Source organism: Euprymna scolopes, chromosome 18 (genome assembly GCF_053919585.1).
Source record: "Euprymna scolopes isolate OS-2025 chromosome 18, ASM5391958v1, whole genome shotgun sequence".
NCBI classification, from domain to species: domain Eukaryota; kingdom Metazoa; phylum Mollusca; class Cephalopoda; order Sepiida; family Sepiolidae; genus Euprymna; species Euprymna scolopes.
In genome coordinates, this window is record NC_136499.1 from 125,330,205 (window position 1) to 125,357,727 (window position 27,523).

Sequence of the window (27,523 nt, forward strand, 5' to 3'; positions counted from 1 at the left end):
AAAGGATTATGAGAGAGAGAGAAAGACAAAGGATTATGAGAGAGAGAAAGACAAAGGATTATGAGAGAGAGAAAGACAAAGGATTATGAGAGAGAGAAAGACAAAGGATTATGAGAGAGAGAAAGACAAAGGATTATGAGAGAGAGAAAGACAAAGGATTATGAGAGAGAGAAAGACAAAGGATTATGAGAGAGAGAAAGACAAAGGATTATGAGAGAGAGAAAGACAAAGGATTATGAGAGAGAGAAAGACAAAGGATTACGAGAGAGAGAAAGACAAAGGATTATGAGAGAGAGAAAGACAAAGGATTATGAGAGAGAGAAAGACAAATATGAGGGAGAGAAAGACAAATATGAGAGCGAGAAAGACAAATATGAGAGAGAGAAAGACAAATATGAGAGAGAGAAAGACAAATATGAGAGAGAGAAAGACAAATATGAGAGAGAGAAAGACAAATATGAGAGAGAGAAAGACAAAGATTATGAGAGAGAGAAAGACAAAGATTATGAGAGAGAGAAAGACAAAGGATTATGAGAGAGAGAAAGACAAAAGATTATGAGAGAGAGAAAGACAAAGGATTATGAGAGAGAGAAAGACAAAGATTATGAGAGAGAGAAAGACAAAGATTATGAGAGAGAGAAAGACAAAGATTATGAGAGAGAGAAAGACAAAGATTATGAGAGAGAGAAAGACAAAGATTATGAGAGAGAGAAAGACAAAGATTATGAGAGAGAGAGAAAGACAAAGGATTATGAGAGAGAGAAAGACAAAGATTATGAGAGAGAGAAAGACAAAGATTATGAGAGAGAGAAAGACAAAGATTATGAGAGAGAGAAAGACAAAGATTATGAGAGAGAGAAAGACAAAGATTATGAGAGAGAGAAAGACAAAGATTATGAGAGAGAGAAAGACAAAGATTATGAGAGAGAGAGAAAGACAAAAGATTATGAGAGAGAGAAAGACAAAGGATTATGAGAGAGAGAGAAAGACAAAGGATTATGAGAGAGAGAGAAAGACAAAGGATTATGAGAGAGAGAGAAAGACAAAGGATTATGAGAGAGAGAAAGACAAAGATTATGAGAGAGAGAAAGACAAAGATTATGAGAGAGAGAAAGACAAAGGATTATGAGAGAGAGAAAGACAAAAGATTATGAGAGAGAGAAAGACAAAGGATTATGAGAGAGAGAAAGACAAAGATTATGAGAGAGAGAAAGACAAAGATTATGAGAGAGAGAAAGACAAAGATTATGAGAGAGAGAAAGACAAAGATTATGAGAGAGAGAAAGACAAAGATTATGAGAGAGAGAGAAAGACAAAGGATTATGAGAGAGAGAGAAAGACAAAGGATTATGAGAGAGAGAGAAAGACAAAGGATTATGAGAGAGAGAAAGACAAAGATTATGAGAGAGAGAAAGACAAAGATTATGAGAGAGAGAAAGACAAAGATTATGAGAGAGAGAAAGACAAAGATTATGAGAGAGAGAGAAAGACAAAAGATTATGAGAGAGAGAAAGACAAAGGATTATGAGAGAGAGAGAAAGACAAAGGATTATGAGAGAGAGAGAAAGACAAAGGATTATGAGAGAGAGAGAAAGACAAAGGATTATGAGAGAGAGAAAGACAAAGATTATGAGAGAGAGAAAGACAAAGGATTATGAGAGAGAGAAAGACAAAAGATTATGAGAGAGAGAAAGACAAAGGATTATGAGAGAGAGAAAGACAAAGATTATGAGAGAGAGAAAGACAAAGATTATGAGAGAGAGAAAGACAAAGATTATGAGAGAGAGAAAGACAAAGATTATGAGAGAGAGAAAGACAAAGATTATGAGAGAGAGAGAAAGACAAAGGATTATGAGAGAGAGAAAGACAAAGATTATGAGAGAGAGAAAGACAAAGATTATGAGAGAGAGAGAAAGACAAAGGATTATGAGAGAGAGAAAGACAAAGATTATGAGAGAGAGAAAGACAAAGATTATGAGAGAGAGAAAGACAAAGATTATGAGAGAGAGAAAGACAAAGATTATGAGAGAGAGAAAGACAAAGATTATGAGAGAGAGAGAAAGACAAAAGATTATGAGAGAGAGAGAAAGACAAAAGATTATGAGAGAGAGAAAGACAAAGGATTATGAGAGAGAGAGAAAGACAAAGGATTATGAGAGAGAGAGAAAGACAAAGGATTATGAGAGAGAGAAAGACAAAGATTATGAGAGAGAGAAAGACAAAGATTATGAGAGAGAGAAAGACAAAGGATTATGAGAGAGAGAAAGACAAAAGATTATGAGAGAGAGAAAGACAAAGATTATGAGAGAGAGAAAGACAAAGATTATGAGAGAGAGAAAGACAAAGATTATGAGAGAGAGAGAAAGACAAAGGATTATGAGAGAGAGAGAAAGACAAAGGATTATGAGAGAGAGAAAGACAAAGGATTATGAGAGAGAGAGAAGGACAAAGGATTATGAGAGAGAGAAAGACAAAGATTATGAGAGAGAGAAAGACAAAGGATTATGAGAGAGAGAGAAAGACAAAGGATTATGAGAGAGAGAGAAAGACAAAGGATTATGAGAGAGAGAGAAAGACAAAGGATTATGAGAGAGAGAAAGACAAAGGATTATGAGAGAGAGAAAGACAAAGGATTATGAGAGAGAGAATGACAAAGGATTATGAGAGAGAGAAAGACAAAGGATTATGAGAGAGAGAAAGACAAAGGATTATGAGAGAGAGAAAGACAAAGGATTATGAGAGAGAGAGAAAGACAAAGGATTATGAGAGAGAGAAAGACAAAGGATTATGAGAGAGAGAAAGACAAAGGATTATGAGAGAGAGAAAGACAAAGGATTATGAGAGAGAGAAAGACAAAGGATTATGAGAGAGAGAGAAAGACAAAGGATTATGAGAGAGAGAAAGACAAAGGATTATGAGAGAGAGAAAGACAAAGGATTATGAGAGAGAGAAAGACAAAAGATTATGAGAGAGAGAAAGACAAAGATTATGAGAGAGAGAAAGACAAAGATTATGAGAGAGAGAAAGACAAAGATTATGAGAGAGAGAGAAAGACAAAGGATTATGAGAGAGAGAGAAAGACAAAGGATTATGAGAGAGAGAGAAAGACAAAGGATTATGAGAGAGAGAGAAAGACAAAGGATTATGAGAGAGAGAAAGACAAAGGATTATGAGAGAGAGAGAAAGACAAAGGATTATGAGAGAGAGAAAGACAAAGGATTATGAGAGAGAGAAAGACAAAGGATTATGAGAGAGAGAAAGACAAAGGATTATGAGAGAGAGAAAGACAAAGGATTATGAGAGAGAGAAAGACAAAGGATTATGAGAGAGAGAAAGACAAAGGATTATGAGAGAGAGAAAGACAAATATGAGAGAGAGAAAGACAAATATGAGAGAGAGAAAGACAAAGATTATGAGAGAGAGACAAAGGATTATGAGAGAGAGAAAGACAAATATGAGAGAGAGAAAGACAAATATGAGAGAGAGAAAGACAAATATGAGAGAGAGAAAGACAAATATGAGAGAGAGAAAGACAAATATGAGAGAGAGAAAGACAAAGACTATGAGAGAGAGAAAGACAAAGGACTATGAGAGAGAGAAAGACAAAGATTATGAGAGAGAGAGAGAGAGAGAAAGACAAAGGATTATGAGAGAGAGAGAGAAAGACAAAAGATTATGAGAGAGAGAAAGACAAAGGATTATGAGAGAGAGAAAGACAAAGGATTATGAGAGAGAGAAAGACAAAGATTATGAGAGAGAGAAAGACAAAGATTATGAGAGAAAGACAAAGGGTTATGAGAGAGAGAGAGAGAAAGACAAAGGATTATGAGAGAGAGAGAGAGAAAGACAAAGGATTATGAGAGAGAGAGAGAGAAAGACAAAGGATTATGAGAGAGAGAGAGAGAGAGAGAGAGAGAGAGAGAGAGAGAAAGACAAAGGGTTATGAGAGAGAGAGAGAGAGACAAAGGATTATAAGAGAGAGAGAAAGACAAAGGATTATGAGAGAGAGAGAAAGACAAAGGATTATGAGAGAGAGAGAAAGACAAAGGATTATGAGAGAGAGAAAGACAAAGGATTATGAGAGAGAGAAAGACAAAGGATTATGAGAGAGAGAAAGACAAAGGATTATGAGAGAGAGAAAGACAAAGGATTATGAGAGAGAGAAAGACAAAGGATTATGAGAGAGAGAAAGACAAAGGATTATGAGAGAGAGAAAGACAAAGGATTATGAGAGAGAGAAAGACAAAGGATTACGAGAGAGAGAAAGACAAAGGATTATGAGAGAGAGAAAGACAAAGGATTATGAGAGAGAGAAAGACAAATATGAGGGAGAGAAAGACAAATATGAGAGCGAGAAAGACAAATATGAGAGAGAGAAAGACAAATATGAGAGAGAGAAAGACAAATATGAGAGAGAGAAAGACAAATATGAGAGAGAGAAAGACAAATATGAGAGAGAGAAAGACAAATATGAGAGAGAGAAAGACAAAGATTATGAGAGAGAGAAAGACAAAGATTATGAGAGAGAGAAAGACAAAGATTATGAGAGAGAGAAAGACAAAGGATTATGAGAGAGAGAAAGACAAAAGATTATGAGAGAGAGAAAGACAAAGGATTATGAGAGAGAGAAAGACAAAGATTATGAGAGAGAGAAAGACAAAGATTATGAGAGAGAGAAAGACAAAGATTATGAGAGAGAGAAAGACAAAGATTATGAGAGAGAGAAAGACAAAGATTATGAGAGAGAGAGAAAGACAAAGGATTATGAGAGAGAGAAAGACAAAGATTATGAGAGAGAGAAAGACAAAGATTATGAGAGAGAGAAAGACAAAGATTATGAGAGAGAGAAAGACAAAGATTATGAGAGAGAGAAAGACAAAGATTATGAGAGAGAGAAAGACAAAGATTATGAGAGAGAGAAAGACAAAGATTATGAGAGAGAGAAAGACAAAGATTATGAGAGAGAGAGAAAGACAAAAGATTATGAGAGAGAGAAAGACAAAGGATTATGAGAGAGAGAGAAAGACAAAGGATTATGAGAGAGAGAGAAAGACAAAGGATTATGAGAGAGAGAAAGACAAAGATTATGAGAGAGAGAAAGACAAAGGATTATGAGAGAGAGAAAGACAAAAGATTATGAGAGAGAGAAAGACAAAGGATTATGAGAGAGAGAAAGACAAAGATTATGAGAGAGAGAAAGACAAAGATTATGAGAGAGAGAAAGACAAAGATTATGAGAGAGAGAAAGACAAAGATTATGAGAGAGAGAAAGACAAAGATTATGAGAGAGAGAGAAAGACAAAGGATTATGAGAGAGAGAAAGACAAAGATTATGAGAGAGAGAAAGACAAAGATTATGAGAGAGAGAGAAAGACAAAGGATTATGAGAGAGAGAAAGACAAAGATTATGAGAGAGAGAAAGACAAAGATTATGAGAGAGAGAAAGACAAAGATTATGAGAGAGAGAAAGACAAAGATTATGAGAGAGAGAGAAAGACAAAAGATTATGAGAGAGAGAAAGACAAAGGATTATGAGAGAGAGAGAAAGACAAAGGATTATGAGAGAGAGAGAAAGACAAAGGATTATGAGAGAGAGAAAGACAAAGATTATGAGAGAGAGAAAGACAAAGATTATGAGAGAGAGAAAGACAAAGGATTATGAGAGAGAGAAAGACAAAAGATTATGAGAGAGAGAAAGACAAAGATTATGAGAGAGAGAAAGACAAAGATTATGAGAGAGAGAAAGACAAAGGATTATGAGAGAGAGAAAGACAAAGGATTATGAGAGAGAGAAAGACAAAAGATTATGAGAGAGAGAAAGACAAAGATTATGAGAGAGAGAAAGACAAAGATTATGAGAGAGAGAAAGACAAAGATTATGAGAGAGAGAGAAAGACAAAGGATTATGAGAGAGAGAGAAAGACAAAGGATTATGAGAGAGAGAAAGACAAAGGATTATGAGAGAGAGAGAAAGACAAAGGATTATGAGAGAGAGAAAGACAAAGATTATGAGAGAGAGAAAGACAAAGGATTATGAGAGAGAGAGAAAGACAAAGGATTATGAGAGAGAGAGAAAGACAAAGGATTATGAGAGAGAGAAAGACAAAGGATTATGAGAGAGAGAAAGACAAAGGATTATGAGAGAGAGAAAGACAAAGGATTATGAGAGAGAGAAAGACAAAGGATTATGAGAGAGAGAAAGACAAAGGATTATGAGAGAGAGAAAGACAAAGGATTATGAGAGAGAGAAAGACAAAGGATTATGAGAGAGAGAAAGACAAAGGATTATGAGAGAGAGAAAGACAAAGGATTATGAGAGAGAGAAAGACAAAGGATTATGAGAGAGAGAAAGACAAAGGATTATGAGAGAGAGAAAGACAAAGGATTATGAGAGAGAGAAAGACAAAGGATTATGAGAGAGAGAAAGACAAAGGATTATGAGAGAGAGAAAGACAAAGGATTATGAGAGAGAGAAAGACAAAGGATTACGAGAGAGAGAAAGACAAAGGATTACGAGAGAGAGAAAGACAAAGGATTATGAGAGAGAGAAAGACAAAGGATTATGAGAGAGAGAAAGACAAAGGATTATGAGAGAGAGAAAGACAAAGGATTATGAGAGAGAGAAAGACAAAGGATTATGAGAGAGAGAAAGACAAAGGATTATGAGAGAGAGAGAGACAAAGGATTATGAGAGAGAGAAAGGCAAAGGATTATGAGAGAGAGAAAGACAAATATGAGAGAGAGAAAGACAAATATGAGAGCGAGAAAGACAAATATGAGAGCGAGAAAGACAAATATGAGAGAGAGAAAGACAAATATGAGAGAGAGAAAGACAAATATGAGAGAGAGAAAGACAAATATGAGAGAGAGAAAGACAAATATGAGAGAGAGAAAGACAAATATGAGAGAGAGAAAGACAAATATGAGAGAGAGAAAGACAAATATGAGAGAGAGAAAGACAAATATGAGAGAGAGAAAGACAAATATGAGAGAGAGAAAGACAAATATGAGAGAGAGAAAGACAAAGATTATGAGAGAGAGAAAGACAAAGATTATGAGAGAGAGAAAGACAAAGGATTATGAGAGAGAGAAAGACAAAGGATTATGAGAGAGAGAAAGACAAAAGATTATGAGAGAGAGAAAGACAAAAGATTATGAGAGAGAGAAAGACAAAAGATTATGAGAGAGAGAAAGACAAAAGATTATGAGAGAGAGAAAGACAAAAGATTATGAGAGAGAGAAAGACAAAGATTATGAGAGAGAGAAAGACAAAGGATTATGAGAGAGAGAAAGACAAAGATTATGAGAGAGAGAAAGACAAAGATTATGAGAGAGAGAAAGACAAAGGATTATGAGAGAGAGAAAGACAAAGATTATGAGAGAGAGAAAGACAAAGATTATGAGAGAGAGAAAGACAAAGATTATGAGAGAGAGAAAGACAAAGATTATGAGAGAGAGAAAGACAAAGGATTATGAGAGAGAGAAAGACAAAGATTATGAGAGAGAGAAAGACAAAGATTATGAGAGAGAGAAAGACAAAGATTATGAGAGAGAGAAAGACAAAGGGTTATGAGAGAGAGAGAGAGAAAGACAAAGGGTTATGAGAGAGAGAAAGTCAAAGGATTATGAGAGAGAGAAAGACAAAGGATTATGAGAGAGAGAGAGAAAGACAAAGGATTATGAGAGAGAGAAAGACAAAGGATTATGAGAGAGAGAGAGAGAGAAAGACAAAGGATTATGAGAGAGAGAGAGAGAGAAAAAGACAAAGGATTATGAGAGAGAGAAAGACAAAGGATTATGAGAGAGAGAAAGACAAATGATTATGAGAGAGAGAAAGACAAAGGATTATGAGAGAGAGAAAGACAAAGGATTATGAGAGAGAGAAAGACAAAGGATTATGAGAGAGAGAGAGAGAAAGACAAAGGATTATGAGAGAGAGAGAGAGAAAGACAAAGGGTTATGAGAGAGAGAGAGAGAAAGACAAAGGGTTATGAGAGAGAGAAAGAAAAAGTGTTGAGAGAGAGAGTAATAAGATTGAGAAAGGACTGCAAAAGAGAGAAGGTTTTGAAACGAATCGAGAGCAACCATTAATGTCTTACTCACCAACTCTGGTAATTTAATCTGAGCGACTTGCTCTTTTAATGCATTCTTCATTTCTTTGAATTTATCAATGTGTTCTTGCTTTGGTAAATAATCATGCAACCAACTTGTGTCAGGAAGGCTCTCTTTAAATTCTTCGTATTTCTGAAAAAAAAAAAAATGCAATAAATGTCAACAATAATGTTCAATTTAAATATTTACAAAAAAAATTTCAAAAAGGATAGAGAGTACATGAAAGATAGAAAGGTCAAAAAAGAGAGGCACAAAAGGAGAGAGGAGAGTTTAAAAAAAAAAAAAAGGACAAGTAAAAGTGGTAGAGGTTAAAAAGGGGGATAAAAAGTGTTAAAAAGGGGGGGTCAAAAAAGAGTTATGAAAAAAGTAGGGGAAGTGAAAAGGAGAAGGGTTAAAAAGAGGGTCTGAATAGTCAAAAAGACTGTAGAGGGAAATGAAGAGTTGAAAAGGAAAGGGACGAAGAATGAAAGGGTAGACTAAAAAAGAGTGAAGATGAAGAATTAAAAAGAGATGGAAGAGAAGGCGAAAATGGAAAGTCAAGTATCAAAAAAAAAAAAAAAAAAAATAGAGTTCAGAAAATAAAATGGTGAGCAAAGAGTCAAAAGGTACGTCTGGAAGGACGGGAGGAAGAGAAGGCTCAAAGAGTCCAAAAAATATAAAATAAAAAGTGCTTCCCTCCCTGTAGAGTAAAATTATATTTTCACATATTATAAACAAACATATTATATCCCAATCAATATTTTCATTCTGCTTAATAATCAGTGATAGTAGGAGGAGTTTTCACTCACTAACATAAACTGCTCCCATCAGCACGTATGAAGCCTAGGAAATAAATTTAATAAGAGACTTTTTTTTGCAGCACTTATATTTTAAGCATTTTCATTGGCTACCATCTTTTTGCAAGTTTTGTAGACCAAGGAGAATAATTGACTGAATTCCTTTTTTTTTGTATCCATCAAAATGTTGATCAATTGGCACTAAAAAAGCTTACGATTTGACCTCAGGTCAATATCGCCAACCTTTGGCCATTGTCTGGCAATGACTGAAAAAAAAAAAAAAAAAGAAAGTAAAATGCCTCATCTGTTAATTCAGCAATGATAAATAAACCTTGGTTTTCTTTTGAATCTTACCAGTTATTTTTATACCTAACAATATTTTTATAAAAAAGAATTCACTGTTTGAAACACTTGATAATAATTTAAGATTTAACGATTCAAAAGACCAGACGCGTGAAATTGTTTTTAATAAATATTGTTATTTATTAAAAATAAAATCGAAATTGTTTTGTTTTTTTTTCAAATTTTCAAATAAAATATGCGTCTTTAGGAAATTGGACAATTTGTTCTTTTGTTTTTTTCTTTTTCTTTCTCTTATATGCAATGATGGTGGTAATCCCTGGCATGACTTTAAATGTTTGGAGTTAAAATGATGCTTATATGTCCGATCACAGTTTGGCGTCTGTGGAACGCGTGTGTAATAAAAAGCAATTCACTGTTTAAAACACTCAATAATAATTTAAGATTTAGCGGTTATTCGAAAATTGTAAATTTCATTATTATGATGATTGAACTTATGCATTCATGACCTGAAAATTTCATCTCTCTGTTGCAGATATTGATAGTGTGAGACTGAGAAAGCAACTGTCATGGATGTTCGTCAGAAGCAGAGATGCATCATTGAATTCCTGGCAAAAGTGCATTGAGAAAGGTGGTGACTATGTAGAAAAATAAATTATGGAGCACAAAAGGTTGCTAGTTTTAATGGTAACACTCCTGCCTTTGCAGCTCTTCAACGTTTGGAGTAAAAAAAAAAAAAAAAGAAAAAAGAAAAATAGGAGGCTTTACTTTGGAATGACCCTTGTATTTAGAGAAATTGAGAAAACGAATTTTCATAATTCTTTTTTGCTTGGTTTTTATAGAGATTTGTGTTTTTTTTTTTAATTTCACCGTGTTAGGATTACAGAAAGGGAGCTAACTCCTTTCTATTTCAGACGGAGTTACCTCTTCTCTTTCGCCTCTGTTATACAAGTTCTTGCATGGAGATGCAAAAATGGGACGAAACATATGCTGGCATGTACCAAATTGAAAAATGACTTTGAATCCAGGTAAATGAAGATGGAAATATATTACTTCTGTCAGTGATGGTTGTGACACACAAACGCAAATAATATTCGACTAAGATTGATAGATGAGTAGGGACATCAGTTTAAAAAGTAGTTTGCCGAATAGCTTCACGCAAAGCGAACACACAGACACAATTTGTAAAATGGGAAATAGGCAATCATCACCCTTTTGACCTTGCCTCTGGCAGGTAGGTGTCGACACTAGCTTCCTTTTTTTTTCTCTTCTGTCTCTCTCTCTCACTCTTTCCCCCCCCCCCTCACTGGCATGTGACAGTGACGATGGTGTGTCATGTGTTCCAAGTGTGGCTTTACACACGCAAGCCGATTCTGTAATGAAACAAACTTTTGCATACTATCCAGCCTTATCGAGGTTAAGACAAACATTGCAAAATCATGAACAAACAAACCCTACAACCCATGACCTACCTTGGTAACAACATCAACAACGTGCCCGTACGTGCGCACATATATGGTCTTATGTACTTTTCATCAAAAGCTATTTTCTGTAAAAAAAAAAATGTGTAAATATTCTTTCTTGCTTTAAATAAAATCTGCAGCCGTATATATAAATTCGGTATCTATTTTCATTAATTTATGTTGTCGAACGTGCAATGCGCATACTGCAACCAGTGTAATTTTTATCTTTCTTATGCTGCCTCCTTGGGAATAAAATGTCTACATCAACTACTTTTTATCAGCCATGAGCTACACATATGCACACACATATTCATCTTCTGCAAGGCATTACTTGTTATATGCCAACATCTCCATTCATAACATATCAATTCAGACATTTTATATAAATATTACTATCAACACTGACAAACGATAACCTTTTTTTCCATCATAACAGAATACAGGGTGACCCCCCCCCCCAAAAAAAAACAATAGCTAAATGGGGGCCATCTAGAACATATACTGTAAAACAGAGAAAAAAAGGCCAAAGACTTTAGTGTTTGATGTGATGTTTGTAATATAATAAACTAGTTATGGTCAAAGTTTCATTTCATTCGGACAAAACACTTAGAAACAGGGCCTAATTAGAGTTGGGGCACGTTTTATTTTGGGTCAAACTATACTAGAAAACTAAAAAACACTGACAAAAATTCAAGTCCTTTCCACTTAACCTGAGAAACCAATAAAGAAAATATTACTTACCTTGGATGCCGTATAGCCTCCACCTAAAGTACCACCCAAGACAACATAGCGCAACTTCAATAGTCGACCAGCAAACCTCACAAGAAAGCCAATTTGTCTGGAGTGTGGTGCCCCAAATGGTTTCGGCACGTGCAGGAAAGGTTTACCGATTTGTCTTGAAAGGAGCTTGTTGTGGAGACTGCGTGAGAAAAGGCGGTGACCAGTGTTTCTTGATGAGGCAAACAAACAATATCTCACGGCTTGAGTGTGCTTTGAGTGAGCAGTTTGCATCAAGATACGAGGAACTGCAGTCAGCCTTTGTTTATTGAAAAGGTGGCTTGCTGCTTTGTGTGCACAGCTTACACACAGAGGGCTGAAAAATAAAGCAAAACAAATATATAACAAGGTGCATACAGATTTTCTTACTGGTCAGGTTTCACATATATATCATTCAAACACTACTGTGTTTGAATATATAGTTAAGTAGCAGTTTTAGTCATTTAGAACTGCTTTAAAGCTTCACTGCTCACTCATTTTTCGACCAAATTTCAAACAATTAAATTACAGTTTATAGATCACATTCTCAGCTATATTGTGAAAATAAAAAAGTTTAATTTTCATTCAGTAAAACAAGTTATGATGAATTTTCTGGTGTTCAAAATCGTAAAAGTTTCCATAGCAACTAGTGTTGCTACTAATTCACTGCTGTCGGGTTTTGGTTGGTTGGTTGTTTTTGTTTTACAGCATATCAACCTTTTTCAGGTTATTTAATGCCGAATCTAGTTATTTCGAGGAACGATTTTTAATGGAGTATATTTGTTTTTTAAGCCGGATTCTATTTAACCCATAGTTGGGACCCTAACAGGTACTACCATTCCGGGTCAGAGTGGACCTGGGAGCAATGGCAATTAAAGGGTAGCTCCACTCTCCCCAAGGCCCGCAAGGTGGGGCCTCACCATCGGATATAGTTTTAGGTCATATCCAGGACCACACTGCTGTCGGGAAAAGAGAAGTAACAAGTGAAACAGACAGAATGAAAGAATAAAAGGGAGATAATTGGGAGGATTTTATTGAACACAGTATTTAAAAAATAGTTTAATGGTATCTTGATTAATATTTAAAAAAAAATAATTTAATAGTATTTATTTCAATTTTATTTTTAATATTGCAACACAAATTTTTACTGGACATAAAAAATACAATTTACAAGACATTTTCCATATGTTCAAGGATTTTTCAAAGAAATAATAGAAATAAGGCCTTTTCAAGGCAAAAATAAAAATTAAAAGACTTTTCAAGCTTGTGCGAACCTTGTACAATGAAAAAAAATGTTTTGTTTTATAAGTTGAAACAAAAATGTTCATCTAACATATAAAGTTATCTTGCCAGATTTTCAAATAAATCTTTGCTTCTAACCAGCCAATTTTTATGTTATTTTTATCATCAATATAAATACTCTGCTACAATTTATTTTTAAAAATAAAAGTAGTTAATCAAACTCAAATGATTCATGATAGGAAACATTTTTAAATAATCACTGAAAAATTTTTTAATCAGCAAGGGGAATAATTCATATTTCAAATTGAAGAATATAAAAAGAATTGTCTCCCTTAAAACTATTTTTCTTTTTTCTGTATAAGTTAAAAAAAAAAAAAAATGTGGAAACAAATTAATCAAAAAGCTAAAATGACTTCACTGCATCCCAGGTAAGTACCACTATATGAACACCCAAGAACCACTATACGAACACCCAAGATGAGAATGGTAGTCCGAATAATCCAAAAATATGAATTCTCATCTAAAAAAAATTCAGAAACAACAACCTAACTTGATAAACTGTGAACTTGCTGTCTTGATCAGCCTGGCAAAGTATCTCACTAATTTAGACGAACCAAAATAGCTATTATTACTCAACTGAGGTGGAGATGACAGTTTAAGCGCACATACACGTCATTAATTATAGAGTTATGCAAAATACCCTGCTTATTAAGGAGACGACAGTAGTACGATTGCTTCCAGTGTTTTCATGATACAGTTTGGAACAATAATGGCCTGGTTTGTCTCTTTTGTGCCATATCTACCTTTCTGAGGTTATTTAATAACCAAACGAAACACCTATTATTGTTTGCTTTTGGTTTTTTTGTTTTTTTTTAACAAGGCATATCACTAATTGGACGTAAAGAGCTACTATTTGAGACCATGCCTAGGAAAGATGACCAAGATGTTGGTTTAAGTTACATTTAAAATTCTGCATACCAGTACAGTCAGGGAAGCACGTAGCAGCAAGGGAATTTGAAAGTCTAGCTGTTTGAGGGAAGAAAATATTAGAGTAAAAAGCTTTCTGGCATTTAGGGACCTCAATAGTGAAGGGGTGTGATTTTGTTGCTAAGCAGATTTGTCAGGAATATGTACGTCGAGGGGATACAAGTGCAACAAGTTCATCAGAGCATATTCCATTAAAATATTTGTAAAACAGGCACAGAGATGCAACATTGTGGCGATGGGACAGAGGTTTGAGCTTAGCTGACAAAGTGTAAACAAAAAAAAAAAAGAAAAAGAAAACAGAAAAACGGCATATGAACCCTATTGAAAATAAATCATTGCTCCAGCTGTTTTAGGGTGTAGAACTCTGTAGCAGTAGCAACAAAATAATTTCTATAAATACTTAATTCTGATTGGTTAATTTTTACAAAATTAAAAATTTTGGTTAGAAGTTAAACTTCAACTAACCTGAAAGTGTTGCTCTGGGAACCTAAAACTTACTTAGCATTAAGGCATTGAAGTCAGTCGCGAGAAACTCAATCTGGCAAATGAAAATGTCAGTCACAACAGTGTTCCCGCTTACTTGCCTCCCCATGAGGGCAAAGTTAAACACAAGGTCAGTTTTTAATGTGGGGGGAATGGGACACTCAGGATTGGAACAAAGATCGCCTCAATCAAGAAAGACTTTTCTTCCATTGAGAGAGGACAGAATAGACACCTGAGGCTATTTTGTACCTTTTCAAATCTACCATCAGACCATGTATGGAGTACTGTCGTCATATTTGGGCGGGTGAATCTATTTGAGGATTCTTGATAAGGTGAGAAAACCTATCTGTAATTTGATTGCCATAACACTGTCTTCTTCTATGAAACTTCTCTCACAGACGTGATGTTGCTAGTCTCAGTCTTTTCTATAAATACTATTATGACATGTGTTTCCCTGCTTCTTTTGTGCCAACCTGTTTGACTTGTTGGTCTAGAGGTTTCCATCAATTCATTGTTTTAATGCCTCATTGTACAGGGTGGCCCACTTAAAAGTAGCCCATAAAACGTAATAGAGAGGAACATTCTTTTATTGTTTAAATTAGCTGTCTCTCTCTCTCTCTCTCACAGACGTGATGTTGCTAGTCTCAGTCCTTTCTATGAATACTGTTATGCCATGTGTTTTTCAGAATTGTCTGATCTATTCCCTGCTTCCTTTGTTCCAGCTCGCTCGACTTGCTGGTCTAGTGGTCTTTATCAATTTGTTGCTTTCATATCTCATTGTAATACAGCTTCTTTCCAAGAACTGCAGTCTTGTGGAACATCTTTCTGCTGATTGTTTTCCTCCTACCTTATGTCTTTTTTTTGGGGGGGGGGGGTTCAAAACTAAGGTCAATAGACATCTCTTGTCTTTGCAATAACCACCTTTCATTCTTGTTAGCTTCTTACATCAAGTGGCTTCATACATTGTCTGGAGCAATTTCCATAAAGTGTAGCATCAGAACAGATACTACACTTTGTTCCTATTCAACAGTGTTAACTACTACAATGGCATATTGTAAGTTATTTAATGTAGAAAAAATATCTCGTGTCATTGTATGTAACTTTTTTTTTTACTCAAGTTCACCCCTAATAAGTCATATCGCCACTTGAACGTAAAGGGCTACTATTTGGGACCAAGCTTAGGAAAAATTAACAAGATGTTGGTTTGCATTACATTTAAACTTCTGCATATCATTACAGCAAGGAAAGCAGGTAGTAGGAAGGGAATTCCAAAGTCTAGCTGTTCGAGGGAAGAAACTAAAGTTTTCTGGCATTTAGGGACCTCAACCATGAAGGGATGTGATTTTGTTGCTAAGCAGGTTAGTCAGGGATATGTACGTCGAGGGGACACAAGTGCAATGAGTTCATCAGAGCACATTCCATTAAAATATTTGTAAAACAGGGACAGAGATGCAACACTGCGGCGATGGGACAGGGGTTGGAGCTTAGTTGACAAAGTGGGATATATTAGATTGAAAACTCTTTTTTGGACCCTATCCAAGAGGGGGAGGATAGTGGTAGATGCACCAGCCCAAATGTGTTAACAATACTTCATGCATGGGCGAATGGTGGCCTTGTAGAGGTACAGGTCTCTATTCAGGTGTATTTAAACATGTTGCTATTTTACATATAGTTTAGGAGGTGGGGTGAATTATGGATTCATAACTTTTTTTTTCCAATGATTAACAGTGGAAGTTAGATGTAAAAAAAAAAAAAAGTGTATCAAAATTTACCTTTTTTTTTATTATGACTTTTGGAATTTAACCTTTCATACAAAAAAATGTTGCAGGTTAGCCTGGCAAAAAAGTTAAAATCGAGATGACTTTCCTAACCAGGATATGACCATTGTGTGAGTGCGTGCTATGGAGAAAAGTTTCCGGATTAGTAGATGCAGAACAACTGAGGTAGCCCCCACATGGGTTAGGGTTAGGGCAAAAGTATAGGAAGAAATGATAAGGAGAGACCTGAGAGAATGAAGGATAAATAAAAGACCTGGCCAGAGATAGGTTTGTTTCGAAGTCCATTTATTAAAGCCGTCCAACACATGCCAGCGTGTAAAATGGATGTAAAACTGAATATGATGTTGTTGACTCTCGCAATGAAAATTCGGATAAAGACGTATCAAACGTGTGGCCGTTCGCAAACACAATTGTAGGCCACAAATAAAAAAATAAATTGATGATATGTCGACAACTGAACAATACAAAACTGAAAGATGTTTTTTTTTTTTTTGTTAAAGCATACACAGCGAATGCATAAGTAAATCCAGAATTGTTGGATTCTGATCATCAGTCTGCAGTGGGTATGGATCAATGGAATACGATGCCACGTTGAAGATCTGCATCTTTTTCTAGGATCAGATCCATTATTACGCAACAAAACTAATCAAGAAAAAGTGTTCGTATTATATGGATACATCAGACTACTGTTTTCTATCTGAGCGTGATTTTCACAACGTTTCAATAAGAAATTTGGGAGCTTTAGGATCCAACAAGGTTTTCAGAGTGTCTACACGTAATCACATAATCACATTGACACACCGGTTCCCGTCAGATCACCAAAGTTAAGCAACCTTGAGCCTGGTCATTACTAAAATGGGTGATCAATTTGGGAATTCCAGACGTTGTATATAGGAGGACGTCGACACCTCCCTGCAAGAGATGTAAAAAGCTAACATCGTCAACATTCCTGACAGGGATATACATGCGACTGGGGACCACTTGTGAATTTCATACTTCCATGAAACTTCCTTCGGAGGAAACTGGTTAAACCCGAATAGGGTTAGTGCTGACGCTTCTGAATTTTTGAGATGAGGATTAGTTATTCATATTATTTGGATTCTTTGAACTACTGCTCTCATCTTGAGTGTGATTTTCACAACGTTTCAGTCGATGTAACCTTCGACCTTCTTCAGGTGTATCTTGTCGAACTCAAGAATGTTTCTATCGAACTCTGGAATTTGGACGGAATTGTTAATGGAACCCTGCATTTACTTTATAAGGGTAGCATGCTCTTGTTCCGTCCATTTGTGAAAAATGAATCAAAGATGAGAGCAGCAGTCCGATGAATCCAAATAATACGAATAACCAATCCTCATCTCAAAAATTAAGAAAACAGTGAGTGTCTCATTTACTTGAGAGTCGAGTTCATTAAGCAACCCCTTTTTATATCAAATGTTTACTGCAAGTATCAACTTGCCCAATAAGACTTCCCTCAAGCATACCAAGCATGTGGTCTTTTGCAAACACATTTGCAAATCACATAAAAGATATTGCAATTTCATAATTTAACTGTCAAAATTGCAGTTTTTATTTAAACCAGGGACTTTTATTGAAGATGTAAAAATATTCAGCAAAAATATTTTTTAAATGGAAACGTGTGAAAATAGTGTGGTGTTTTTTTTTTTTTGTTCAAAAAATGATTAAAAGAATGAGGTCTTGGAGAACCAGTTCCACAAAAAAGCAAAGCTACTTAGCAAAACTGTATAAAACATGTCTCGTTCATTTTTTTATTATTATTTTTGTCTGCATAGCTCTAAGCAGTCAGTACCATGATTTCAAAAACATGTCTTTCTAGAAAAAAATTATCAGGGAAACTAATGTCAACAACGGAATCTTCAAATTAATACGATATGATAATGAATACCGAGTAAATATCAGTCAATTTAAAGCAAATAACCATTTTTGATTTTTTTTTTATCAAATATAGAAATGGTGGTTTAGAATAGAGAAACTTTCTGTTCTTTGAAGCTTAAAGACGATTTTTTTAAACCTACTCCAGCACTGTACTTCGTTCTATAATGAAGACCAATGTGTGGTGCTTGTGTGTCTGGTGGAGGGTAGGGGAGTATTGAATAAAAAACCGACTCTTTTTCGAGTGTTCGAATTGTGCATCTGGTCTGAATGGTTATTTCCCCACTGATGATTGCATGAGGATAAAACATATGCATGTGTAAATAATTAAAAATATTTAAATATTAGCATATATATGTGTGTGTGTGTGTGTGTGTGTGTGTGTGTGTGTGTGTGTGTGTGTGTGTCTCAATGTGAATCAGTATGTTCTATTTGCAGTTCTTGCTGTCCCTTCCTTTCTGTCCTCAATTCGCGTAACTGACACGAACAGCACAAAATCTTTCACCTGACCGAAGCAAATGAAAGAATGCCGGCCACACACAAAAATCTGACGTCTTTTATCTCCGCGAGGGCGGCAACTCATGCAAATCAGTACCAACCGGATTTCCCGTCTCATCACGCAGACGCAGTGTCATTTGTGCATTGGACACGACAGTGACCGGCTCGTCATACGTTGACAACACAATGATAACTTACTTTTATACACGTAATAATATTTAGATAATAAATTAATTACAAATAACACGTGCTAAAAATGTAAACAAAGGGCAGATAACTTCTCTCTTAAGATCGCTCAGGGAGTGTAAAGAAGAATCGCCAATAAAAAAATAAATAAATCAACAATCCTATAGATATATATATATATATATATATATATATATATATATATATTTTATTTATTTATTTTTTTTATTACATTTTCATCCTAAACATGGCACATTGCCACTTTGGTGTAGGGGCTACTATCAGGGGCAGCAACTACTGGGGTACTATGTAGGGATTTGGGCAGCAAATGTCGGCTCACGTTACACTTGAACTTCTGCATGTCAGTACAGTTGGGGAAGCAGGAACCTGGAATGGAATTCCAAAGTCTAGCGGTTCTGGGGAAGAAACTACTGGAGTAGAAAGATCTTTTACATCTAGGGATATCTATTGTGTGGGGGTGGGATTTTGCAGCCTGTCGGGTTTGTCGAGGGTGTTTATGTCATGGGGGCACAAGTGCTTGCACTTCGTCAGAGCATTCACCATTAAAATACTTGTAGAACAGGCAGAGGGATGCTACACTACGTCGATGGGACAGAGGCTGAAGCTTAGATGCCAATTCAGGGCCTATCAGATTGGCGACTCTTCTTTGAACATTATCTAAGAGCGAGAGACTAGTAGCAAATGCACCAGCCCAAATATGACAGCAATACTCAATACACGGGCGAATGGTGGCCTTATAGAGGTACAGGATACTTTCGGGTGTTAGTAGTTTTCTAGCACGGTAGAGAGAGCCTACCTTCTTCGCAGTGGCCCTGGCAATGGTTTCAATGTAATTGTTTCAATTCATGTTTCCTGTGAACGTTAGACCAAGGAGTTTGAAAGATGTACTCCCGGATAAAGAGTCGTTGGCCATTGCTATTGGTGGTAGGGAAGGTTTCTTGTAATTATTATTTTTTTTTTTTTTTTTTACACAGTGATCACCACTTATCAAGGCCCGGAAGCCACTCAGGGATAAGGGTTATTGCAAGTACATTACGAATTATTGAAGGAAACAAGTTTAGTCTTGGCAGCATTGAACGTAACCATTCATTTTTGTCCCCCATTCCACTACAGATTGGAGGTCTTCCTCAAGTGTTTCTGCCATTTCTTTAGATATATGTTCATTTGTTTTCCTGTCATGCCTTTTATAGAGTGTGGTGTCATCAGCATATATACCCATCTCAGAAGCAATTTTGTTGGGGAGGTCATTTATAAATATTAGGAACAATAGAGGTCCAAGGATAGACCCTTGGGGCACTCCTGCATTTATATCATATTGTTTAGATGTACGATCGTCGAGGACAACCTGGATTTTTCTCTTATCTAAGAAGGATTTAATTATGCTAAGTATTCTACCAGTGATACCGTATGATCTAATTTTACTGAGGAGACCCTCATGCCATACTCTGTCAAAAGCCTTAGATATATCTAGAGCTACCGCTCTGCCCTCCCCCACTTTGTCCAGTGAATGGTATATACATTCAGAGATTACAGTTAGGATGTTTGCTGTGGAACGGGCTTGACTAAATCCATATTGTTTGTCAGTCAGAAGTTTAGCATCTGTAAGGTGATGGACTAGAGTATGGTTAATTAAGATCTCAAATATTTTGGCAAAAAGTGGGAGGAGGCTAATGGGGCTATAATTTAATGGGTCAGTTCTTTCAGTCCGGAAAGCAAGATTCATTAAGGCATTTGTTGTAGAGTTTGGAGAGAACAGGAGCTACTTCGGCTGAGCAAATTTTTAATAGCACAGCTGGGATGAGATCGGGTCCACATGCTTTTGAAGTGTCAAGGTTTTTTATGATAGCATGCACCTGAGCAGGGATGATTTTCAGATCGTCTAGCGTGGCGTCTGTCCGCATAGGAAAGTCAAGTAGTAGCAATACACATGAAAAAATTTAAATGGCTTAAAATATTTCAATATTGGTATATATAGAAAGAGCTTGATAAGCTAAGAAAGAATCTTTTTAAATTTTAAAAATCCAATTAAAATCAAGGAAGTTATGACTATTTTTATGCCCTGCGTGTTTGGATATTTTCCCCTCTTTAAAACCATATGTGTTTTGTCACATTTTTTGCACTACTTTTTCAGTAAAAATGCTATATCTTTGTTAAAACACAAGACTAAGCAATGAAATTTGCCATATAAGTGTATTTTTGTGCAAGGAATCTGAATATGCTACTGAAAATCTCCAGAAATGAATTGTTTCCAAATAATCTTCAGTAAATGCGCATAAATATGCTGCGATTGCTTAAAAATGCCATGTATTCATTAAAAGAAAAGAAGTTAGAGAACTCAAAGTTTAGTTGTAATGCATTTTATGTGCCAAAAACTGAAATCGAAATCTAGGATTGGTTAAAAATGAATATATTGCAATATTTCTTTGGTAGATTAATACCTTCTGTTACCCCTCCCCATCTGACCACCTCTCCAAAATGTGATTCTACCTTTATAGAAAATTGCATGTGAACAACTTGAAAAACTTTAATAAAAAGATAAAAATTATTTTAGAATTTAATGTAAAATGATTTCCCATTTTGAATCATTCAAGCGTTTTAGGGCAATTACTCCCCCCCCTTTTTCCTATGATAGATAAATCCTGGGTGTTTTTTTATTTGTTTGTTTTCTAAAAGGTGATTATGCATGGTTTTAAGAGGGTCTTTGTGCAATTATGAGAAGGTAGGGAGGTTGCCACTCTGACTTTGGGTTAATGATAGGGCTAAGGAAAATTATGTGTGAACATCCTGAGGACTTGATAGAAACAAAACAAAAACAATTTTAGAATTTAGAGTGGGGGGTTGGTTTCACATAAATGTAAAATAATTCACCATTTCAAGACGATCCTAGCGTTTTAGGACAGTTGACCAATTTATTTTTTTTGGTGGGGGGGGGGATTAATCATGTGCACTTTTCTTCAAACGTTTTTATGCTTTTTTTTTACGTTTATATGAGCTGACAGGGGAAGTTTATTTAGTAGGGGGCTCTGCCACTTGTACTTAGCGTTATTGTTAAGGCTAAAGGTTTTAGGAGGAGGCTTGCCACTCGTACCTAGGATTAGACATAGAATTAAGCGTATAAATGTTATTTAAAAAATTGACGTCCCTCTAACAGAAAACATGATGCTTGGAAAAATATCAAGTATTTAAATTCTATTTAACTATAAAAAAGAAACAAGTTTTTGCTAAAGCTGACAAATTGTTAAAAATTCTGAATTAATGTTATTTTGATTTTTAATTACATTTCATGTCTTTTCCTACCATTGTTATTTTTTAACTGAGCACCTCCTACAAATATTTAAATATTGATTATTTTTTTTTTATTTGTTTTTTTTAATAATCGGGTAGATTAGTTTCCATTTGATAATTCACTGAAAACATTTTTAAGGGACGAAAATTAGAAATGTGTTACCGTTCGTAATCGTACATGTGAACCAAAACATCATATTTCACATTTTCGTTTGTTATTTTAAAATTTTACTACTACCCAATTTTAAAAAATATTTGTATGGTTGATAACAAAATAGCTCTAACTAAACATGTAAGAATTTTTTTTATAACCAGATTTTCAATTAAAAAAAAAAAATCGATTTGGAATAAAAATAAACAAAAACAAAACATTTGTTTACGCCATGTTATCGCTGCTGCTATTGCTAATACTACAGAAGTCTTGATTCAAATTCATAACGATTTTTTCAGATATTATGTTTTTAAATTGCTACGTACCACTAGAGAAAACACTATCCAATCATCTTTTTAACGAATAAACATAGTAAAAAGATTGTTTTATTTAATAGTGAGTGTACGAAGAAATTTCTTTTCAAAACTTTCAATACTCACCATTTTGAAATCTTTTTTTTAACACAACAAAAAAACGAGTGGTCAAATGAATTTCGGACACTCGAAATTATTAAAAATGACATCTCTTTTGGCTAATTTCCAAATTTCATTAAAAAATTCTTAACAGAAACACGGTACGAATGTTTAGAAATCGGGGGGGGGGGGCGTTACAAAATCTTACCGAAAATGCTGTTTTATGATGTTCACATTTTTATCACTTTATTTGCTTAAAACTCTAAAAATATATAATGTATGTTATTATTTACTAATTCATTTGAAAGTATTTCATTTCTGAACAAAACGGTGGTATTTTGAAGACTTAAAGTGCTTTGTTTTTAAAATATGACTATTTTAGCAGAAACCCCTTGAAATCTGTGATTATCCAAAGCGTTTTATTGGCCATGTGTATTGCTACAAGTAGGGGTGGTTGAAAGGGTCCAGTGTGGAGTTTGAGGCAAACCGACTGGCAAGCATGTTAGCCATCTCGGTTGCTGAGCAAACAACCTCGTGATTGTTGGTTAGTGGGGGAATTGTTGATTGCCCATTATTTACTACATTGTTGTAGATTTTCCAGAAGTCACGAGTTCCTAATTTTTGTGCTTCGATGCGTTTTTTAGTGGTTTCAGTAAATTCTCTCTTAGCTGTCGCTATTTCTTTAACGTTACTTCTAGCTTCTATATACTTCTGCCTGTTTGAACTGGACTTATGTCGGTTAAATCTGCGGTATGCATGCTGCCTTTGAGCAATGGCAGTTGTGCAAGTAGAAGTAAACCATTGGGGCGAGTGTGGCTTGCTATAAAATTTCCACATGGAAACATGTGCTTCAATTGCAGTTTTGAACAATTCAGTGGTCTCATTTGCGCACTGTTCAGCAGGAAGAGAAAAAATATTTCCCCATGGGGCATCTCTGATAAGATCTCTGATGGCTTCCCAGTCAGTCTTTTTATAATATCTCGTTGTTTTGAGCACTGGCTCTTCAGTTTTGGGTCTAGAGTTTAGGGCAATTTCAACCATTATCACTGCATGATCAGCGTTCCCAAGTGGGCTGTCGGCATTCGTTATACAATCATCGGGAACTGTGGTCAGAAACAGATCTAAAAGTGATGCGTGTTGTTCTTGCTGGTCAATATATATATATATATATAATTATTATAGCTAAAGATACTAGTATTTTAGGCTTTCATAATCATCAGTGTAAGAAGTGATAATTAATGAAGGTCGCAGAACCCTGTTACAAAGTCAACCTTTGACTTCATTAGCTACCTGACACAGCAGCAATTAACACAAGAATTAGGGGAAATTAAATACCTGTAAATGTCATACAGTGTAACCCGGATATAAGAGACTTCTCCTGACCCTTCAACTCTCTAAAATCCAGGTTGCAATGTACACTAACACAGGACCAGAGAAAATCTCTCTTATATCAGGTTTCCTTTTGTTTCGGTCCCTTATATCCGGGGTTGTGTGTGTGTGTGTGTGTGTGTGTGTGTGTGTGTGTGTGTGTGTGCAGTAGCGTCCAAAAATAAGGGACCAAATTTTAAAACCTAATATTTGTTAGAAATAACTGTGAAAAGCTGAAATTTTGACAACTGGTAGTCGTTATCATCCGTAATAACATACTAAAATTTGAATCATATGCAAAGGATAGAAAAAGAATTGTAACAATTATTTATTTTCAAAACAGGAACGTCCAAAAGTAAGGGACAAAATTGCGAAAAACAATGTAAACAGCCAAAAAACAATAAAAATACATGTACAATCAATATTTAATAAATGAGCCCTTGCTCTCAGTGACAGCTTCACATCTTCGACTACAAGAACGAATCAGTTCTTGACAATCACTAATTTTAGACCATATATGTAATTTTTAATTATTTCAAATATTTAAGGAATGGAAGAAAGAAATTCTTCACTATTTTCGTAATGAGAGATCTGCCCACTCCTTTATTTCTATATCAATTGCGTATTTTTTTTCTTTTACTTTTCAGTCAAGCAGATTGTTCTTCTTCGTAGATAATTGTTGGTTGTTTTTGTTTTACGGCATATCAACCCTTTTCGGGTTATTTAATGCCAAATCCAGTGATTTTGAAGAAAAACATTTTTAATAGAATATATTTGTTGTTTTCAAGTCGGTTTCTATTTAACCCATAGTTGGGACCCTAACAGGTACTACCACTCTGGGTCAGAATGGACCTGGGAGCAATTGCAATTAAAGGGTGGCTCCACACTCTTCAAAGCCCGCAAGCTGCGGCCTCACCATCGGATATAGTTTAAGGTCATATCCAGGACCCATGTGTAGATAAAAAATGTCTAAATACTAAGAGGATTAAACAACTTTAGTCACATGATCCATAAATCACCCACATAACCCTAAGTTTGACATGCCTGCTTCAGATGATAGTCTATTTAAGAATGAGGCTCGTGCTGTTCCTACTAAGAGACTATCTCAGCTGTACTGTTTATGATGAGGAGATCATGCCAGGTACAGAATGTGTGAGGGAAGGAGAGGGGGGTTCTACCTCTGTGAAGCAAAAGAATTAAGACACTTGTATTAGTGTTGGGACGATTAATCGGCATTGGAAATTGGAACGTTTTGTGGTATCGAAATCAGAAAATTTTGTGGCTATTTCTCGATGTCAAAAACGATTCTTTCAATTGCCTTTTTTATTTCATTTTGTTAAAAAAAAAAAAAAAAATTTAACATTTTACTGCTAGTAATGTTAAAATAATGAATATTGATTGATTTTAAACTACCAATAAAATGAAAATCTACAGATCATCTTTTCATGTGTATTTTTACGTTTAAGAAAATATTTGCACTTTAACATAGTTTTTACGGTAATTGGCAAAAAAATAGAAACTTTATAGTTAAATATTTAGAGATTTATAAAGAATCAGAATAGGTAATTGTAGCGGAATCGGGAAAAATATTAGAATCGTCCCATCACTAATTTGTATATTTGAAACCTGCAAGGTGAATCCCAGCGCACTAATATTGGAATGACACAGCGCATGTGTTACCATGCAAAGCAAACGAGACGTAAAAATATCTGTTGAAAAAACAGAGGTTAAAGAGGAAGGCATCAAAAAAATAACCCATGTTGAGTCTTCCTCCATCTTGCATCAGCTTTTCTTCCAATCAATAAAAACATTTGCTGATAAACTGTTTGCACAAAGAATTTTCATTCTTTGTGCAAACATTCTTTCTTCAGACATAGAAAGTTTGCAGAACATTTCAAAATGAACTTCTGATAAGGAATGTTGCTTTTTGGAATGGCATTACTGTTGTAGAAGGTTATTGCAGCATGACTTTTTCCAGAACATATATGTCTAGTACTAGGTGTTGAATTAAAGCCAATGTATATCTATTAATAACTAGCAGGCTGTCTGGCGTTGCCCACTCGTAAAATATGCTTAAAAATGATATTTTAATTTATGTAGATTTTGTATTTATTATTGCAGAGACAATTCTCTATTGATTATTATATTGTACCAAATATATAGTAGTGATTTTAAAAATTAAAAAAAACAAACAAATATGACTTGGATGTTAGCTGCTAGAATCGAAACAAAAACATGTAGCCCTCCAGCATTATTTGTTATCATCTAATCTAAATCCATACACATACAAAAATTTAAATAACATTAAAGGTGGGTTGGTTGTTTTTGTTTTACGGCATATCAACCCTTTTCAGATTATTTAATGCCGAATCCAGTGATTTTGAAGAAAAAGTTTTTAATAGAATATATTTGGGGTTTTTTTTTCCAAGTCAGTTTCTATTTAATCCATAGTTGGGACACTAACAGGTACTACCACTCCGGGTTCAGAGTGGACCTGGGAGCAATGGCAATTAAGGGATGGCTCCACAGTCCCCAAAGCCCGCAAGCTGGGGCCTCATCATCGGATATAGTTTAAGGTCATATCCAGGACCCTTTATTAAAGACATAAATGTATATTTGCACATGCATAGAAATAACATGTTCAGTCAACTTACGTCTGCCAAGTTCCAATTTTTTTAATTTTGTCCTCTTAGCAACTATTTTTACCAGCTAAAAACCAAATCGAATTTGTTCCACAGATCCAAATCCCCTATATAACACGTTTCAAGTTTGTAAACCAAAAATTTACAGAGTAGTTTGGTGAAGACTATTCCTCAGGCAGACAAGATCACTTATACATATCCTCCCACTCCAAAAAAAAACCTCTGGCCTTGATGGAGGGGAGACTAAAGCTTGCTGCTATGGTTTCAAATGATCTCAAATAACAGCAAGGGAAGACTTGATTGGAAATATTTCTCATATGCTATATCTCCCCTCTTTTGGAAATAGGGTACGATTATGAATATCTCCAGTATCAAATAATCCTTATACACTGTGAAATTTACTTTATGTGTGAAAACTGAAGAGGGGAGATATAACATATGAGAAATATTTGGAATCAAGTCTCCCCTTGCTGTTATTTCAGATCATTTGAAACCATAGTAGCAAATTTTGGTCTCCCCTCCATCAAGGCCAGATGTTTTGGGGAAATATCAGATATTTTGTAATTCATATGCAAAACTAGGAAAACAAATGACTATGATTGAAACATTTTATGGCTGTAAAACAGTGCCAAAAATAGGCTCTGGATGATGGATGATCCCCTTAATGTGTGACATTGAATGCAGAGGCTATACATGATATATCAACACAATATATATACACATGAGCTAGAGACACAAGCCAGACATACAGAAACCACTACAGATATAAAAGAGAAAGGAACATCACATGGAATCATGAAAACTGAAACTGTGTAATTGTAAGTTTGTGCCCCTGCCTTCTCCTGCTCCATTCTGTGTGTGTGTGTAAGATCATAAACTGACACCACACAAAATAATCAAGGAGGGTCAAAGAGGATGGAAAGACCAAGGAGGAAAAGTACCAGCCAGACCTCTGCTGGATGAGTGCAAAGAGGACTGGGACTTTGGGGAGGCTTATTGCCACCCAAATTCCAGCAAAACCAATGGTCAACACCAACAAGAAATCAATGGTAAACGGCTGTTGCAATAACACAAATTCATCTGCAAAGGTTATTAAAAGAGGTAGAGAGTACTGGAAATCTGAGGAGACTTGTTGTCACTCAGACTCCACAGGTTGTTCTCAAAAAGAA

At 35.3% G+C, this 27,523-nt stretch overlaps 1 protein-coding gene across 12 annotated transcripts in view; it reads right to left on the reverse strand.

The window, feature by feature from the left end:
- LOC145297804 (dynamin-like GTPase OPA1, mitochondrial) overlaps nt 1–27,523 on the reverse strand; it is a 180,365-nt gene that overhangs the window by 131,546 nt on the left and 21,296 nt on the right. For all 12 annotated transcript variants that reach the window (XM_080144110.1, XM_080144102.1, XM_080144106.1 and 9 more), the window contains exons 2-3: nt 11,393–11,744; nt 8,104–8,244 (exon numbers count right to left, since the gene is read on the reverse strand). In XM_080144110.1, the coding sequence (XP_080000236.1) occupies nt 8,104–8,244; nt 11,393–11,744 (493 nt within the window). The remainder of the gene's footprint in view (nt 1–8,103; nt 8,245–11,392; nt 11,745–27,523) is intronic.